The 4,672-nt window shown below is 32.4% G+C and overlaps 1 protein-coding gene across 1 annotated transcript in view; it reads left to right on the top strand.

The window, feature by feature from the left end:
- WDR17 (WD repeat domain 17) overlaps positions 1-4,672 on the top strand; it is a 138,546-nt gene that overhangs the window by 65,026 nt on the left and 68,848 nt on the right. The window contains exons 6-7 of the mRNA XM_019651731.1: positions 1,881-2,132; positions 4,308-4,430. Coding sequence (XP_019507276.1) covers positions 1,881-2,132; positions 4,308-4,430 — 375 coding nt within the window. The remainder of the gene's footprint in view (positions 1-1,880; positions 2,133-4,307; positions 4,431-4,672) is intronic.

Genomic DNA, 4,672 nt, shown 5'->3' with positions numbered 1-4,672 from the left:
CCCTCTGGCATCCCAAGCCAGCTCTTAACCAACGCACCACTCGGCCGGCCTCTGATTTTGTTTTTAATACAGAAATTTTCAACATCATCTTCTTATTATCTTCATATCATATGCTTCTGTCCTTATCTGACAACACAAGTTGCCTGATATTTGTTATAATAAAATAGAACATAAATTATAATAAAATAAATAACATATATAAATAAAAATATGACCAGCTGTTATACTAATGACTGGCTTTAGAGGTTATAGATTCTGTTTTCTATCTTTTATAATAAAAATGTTGTTACTAGATAAACCAGAAAATGGTGACTATAATTTGTTACCATTTTGACTGTACGCATGGGCTTTGAAGCAACATGATTTAGATAATATAGCATTTGCATTGCAAATTTTTCCACATTTTGTGTTGCTGTTCTTAGTTTTTTCATATGTTGGAATATTTTTAATAAATCATAGATACTAACTGGCACCTTCTAATACCTAAAAATTACTTAAGAAATAGCTAGTACAGCTTAAGTTAATAAATCATTTTTCTAACTCTGTCTTGTAATGATCAGCTATGTTAATATTCATTAACATTTGTTATATCAAATAGCAATTAGCAGATGCTGATTTTGAGAAAGAAGAAGCAAATAAACTTTTCTTCATGGTTATTGCAAAAATTTGATAAACCCAAATAAAAGAAACCTCACATGCACCTTCTATGATTATATATGCAAAAATTATAAATAAAATGCTGCCTGTTTAAGATCAACATTGTATTTAAAGAATAATATATTCTGATGAGTTTAATCCCACTTTTCAGTTCACTTACAAATATCTTATAGATCCAAAGAAACCTATTTTCTCTGCTTTTATAATCTGATACGTTCAAAAATAATATTTAATGATGACATTGCAGAAAGAGCTCTGGCATCTTTCAATTGTGTTATTTTTTAATAAACACTTCTTTTAAACTTTATAATACTTGGGAATAATTGGTATTTTCTGTTACGTGTGTAGTCGTTAAACTTAGTTGTTTCACTGCCTTTCTTTTGAGAATGAGAGGGCTGGCTCATTGGAGTTCTCATGTGATACATCAGCAGAATCATGGATTTCCATAGCGCCAGTTGTATATATAATTTGGAAGGAGCAAGAGGATTGTTTGATGATCTTTTGCTTCAGTTGATTCCACTTGTTTTATCTTTTTATTTTTCTGGCTGCCTTATTTGTATTGGTAGTCATGAATGAATTATGATTATGACAAATGGTATGATGAATGAGAAAGAAGTGACAGTAAATATTGATATGCTGTTTACAATATGCCCTACTGTACTAAGCACTTTAAGCAACTAACTCATTTAATCATTTTAAAAGCTCTGCCACATATTGTTTTGTTCTCCGTTATAAAAATAAAAGCTTGAGCGCAAAGATTAAGTATCTTGTCTAAGAACTCAAATCTAGTAAGTGGTGGAACCAAGATTCGGACCTGGGCAGTCCACTCCAAAACTTATTCTTTTTATTATAACATGATGTTCTTCCTTTTGTAAAGCCCTTTCTCATCCATGCTGTTGTAACTCAGTGAAACTGTAATTGATGACAGGGTCACATATATTATTTATCTGTCATTTTCTTACAGCTTTTCCATAACAAATAGGAAAAACATTCAGGGTATTAGAGATTGGCAAAGCAAAGCTATTCAGTCTGATTTTCATCATTTGGACAAACTCTAATTCCCCTGCATTCTCATATCAATTATGACTTCTGCAGAAAATGCCAGATCTGTATTCCCCATACTGCCAGAGATCAGTGGTATGCAAGGAGAAAATTAATATCATCTCAATTATTAGTCTTTTTCGATAATTTTGTTACAGGTCATTTTCTTTATATTTTAATAGGTAATAAAAGTCAGAAACATGTTCTGAGACCCGAATCTCTTGAAGGCACAGATGAAGAGGATCCAGTTACAGCTCTGGAATGGGACCCACTCTCTACCGATTATCTCCTTGTGGCTCATTTGCATTATGGCATTCGCCTCATAGACTCAGAATCATTTTCTTGCATAACAACATTTAATTTTCCCAGTGCAGCAGCTTCTGTACAATGTTTGGCCTGGGTTCCCAGTGCCCCTGGTATGTTTATAACTGGAGGTAAGTGTACCCTGTTCCCCAAAGTTTTAAATATGTGTATATTCTTTAATTCAATCAAGGAAATTTTACTCTTATTGGTTAATTTTGTGTAAAACTTACTAATATCCCACATACTTTTTTTTATTGTTAGTTTCAGGTGTACAGAACAATACAATAGTTACCCTTTTCTCACGCTCACCAGGTAACAACCCCCCTCCCCCCATCTATTGCCCTCCCACCCCCGACATCATGCTTATCTATTACAATTCCATTGAATCCATTCCCGCTCTCTACTCCATGTCCCGAGACTATATCCCACATATTATCATTTATTATAGTAAATGCCTTTTATTTATACTATATATCGTTATATATCATAATGACATAATTAACATAATGACAAATAAAAATGAAATTAAGGCCCAGTTTTCCAGGTTTTTGATAATAAAGTGGAATATATTACATATGTGCACACGTGTGCCTGTCTGTGTTTGTGTGTGTACAAAAGGCACAGTATAATTTCAGGGGTGTCATCATGACAGTAAAAGCAACCTATCTTGACAGAGGCTCTGTTGATAATTTTGACAGTCAGTGACCACATATGGCTAGGTAGACCTAGGCATTTTCAAAGTACGTTGAAAATGAAAGTAGAATTTATTACCGTGGGTTGAAATGATGCTCCTTCTTGGTTTCCTATCATGAGAGAATTAGCAAAGCTGAGAAGTGACAGGGTATGAGAAGATGGGGGAATTTAAAATAGTAATTAGAAATTAAATGACTCTGCTTTTACCATTTACTGTACTTAGGTTCATAGAGAGAGGTCTCTAAAAAGACAGAGTACTCTCAGCTGCTGTATAAATAATTCTCATATTTGTTTAGTGTAAAATAAAACACAGAGTCTATCCTCTCAACATTTTTAAAGAAATTCTTTACTTCTTTAAGCTCTTACATAACACATAGAAGTAGACGGATTCTTATTTATATATCTTAATTGACTTTAATTTCACAGGATATAATAATAGACATGGGAATATTTCATATATCTATTATTATTATTATTATTATTATTATTATTATTGAGATAAAATTCACATACCATAAACACACCATTTTAAAGTTTACAGTTCAGTGGTTTCTATATTCACAAAGTTTTACAACCATTACCACTATCTAATTCCAGAACCTTTCATCACCTCCCCCAGTAAACCCTGTACCCATTAGCAGTAACTCTAAATGACCCACCCTCTCCACAGCTCCTAGTGCAAACCTGTGTGTACATAAACTGCTAGTCTACTTTCTGTCTCTGTGAATTTGTCTATTCATACAAGTGTAATAATTTTAATATGTGGTCTTTTATGTCTGTCTCTGTTGACTTAGTTTTCAAGGTTCATCCATGGTGTAGGGTGTATGAGTACTTAATTCCTTTTTCTGGGTGAATCATATTCCATGGCATGGATATGCCAGACTTTGTTCCTCTGTTTATCAGTTGATAGACATTTAGTTTGTTTCTGTGCTTTTGCCATTATGGGTAATGCTGCTATGAATATCTGTATACAAGTTTTTGTGTAGACATACTTTTATAATTCTGTTGGGTATGTATATAGGAGTGCAGTTGCTGGGTCATATGGTAACTCTACATTTAATTATTTGAAGAACTGTCAGACTGTTTTCAAAAGTAGCTTATTACAGTGGGCTTTTGGAAGGGAGCAACCTTACTAAGTGGTCTTCAGGTATATAAACAGTCCTTGTTTAGCAGCAGGTGAGCAAGGGAGTAGTTCACAAATATTTCAAACCAGGAAGGATTATTTAATTTTGGAGTGAGAAGTTTTCAGTGGCTAGCTTTTCTAGAGCAATAGGTGTGTCAATAGGTGCTTTTTTGTGATCAAATTGTGATTTTTGTGGGGGAAGCTGCAAAACAGGCAGTGTGTTATCATAGAAAAGGATTTGGAACAACAAACAAACAAAAATAGGAAAACGAGAGAAATTTAAAGTTTGAATACCATTTTATCTGTTTCTTTGATTGTATTCTTATATAATCTTGTTGTTTGAAGAATGTTAATGAGTAGTGGCTAAAAATCTTGCAAGTTTAAGTTTTTGTTCTTTTTGTCTGTCTGTTTTTATTTTTTAACTTTTATGTCTGGACATTTTGTTTAAGGTAAAATTTGTTAACATAAGTCTTTTTCCTGATCTGACTAGATTCTCAAGTGGGTGTTTTACGCATTTGGAATGTTTCAAGATCAACACCTATTGATAATTTTAAATTAAAGAAAACAGGATTTCACTGCTTACATGTACTTAATTCTCCTCCAAGAAAAAAATGTAAGTAAAAATGTTATCAAAATGTAATGTTTTAAAATACCACATTTACTGCTCTCAAATAAAATGACTGATTTAATGGCATAATATATAAAATAACATATGCTATGGAAAAGTAAACTTAAAAAAATAGTCTTTGACAATATATGGGCTAAAGGAACCATCAAAGCTACACAATATCCAATATTCATTAATTGAATATATTTAGAGCCAGATTACAATTTTTATTTATTTATTTATTTATT

This window comes from Hipposideros armiger, unplaced genomic scaffold, assembly GCF_001890085.2.
Source record: "Hipposideros armiger isolate ML-2016 unplaced genomic scaffold, ASM189008v1 scaffold_165, whole genome shotgun sequence".
In the NCBI taxonomy this organism is placed as follows: Eukaryota; Metazoa; Chordata; class Mammalia; order Chiroptera; family Hipposideridae; genus Hipposideros; species Hipposideros armiger.
This window is presented reverse-complemented; position numbering and strand designations above follow the sequence as displayed.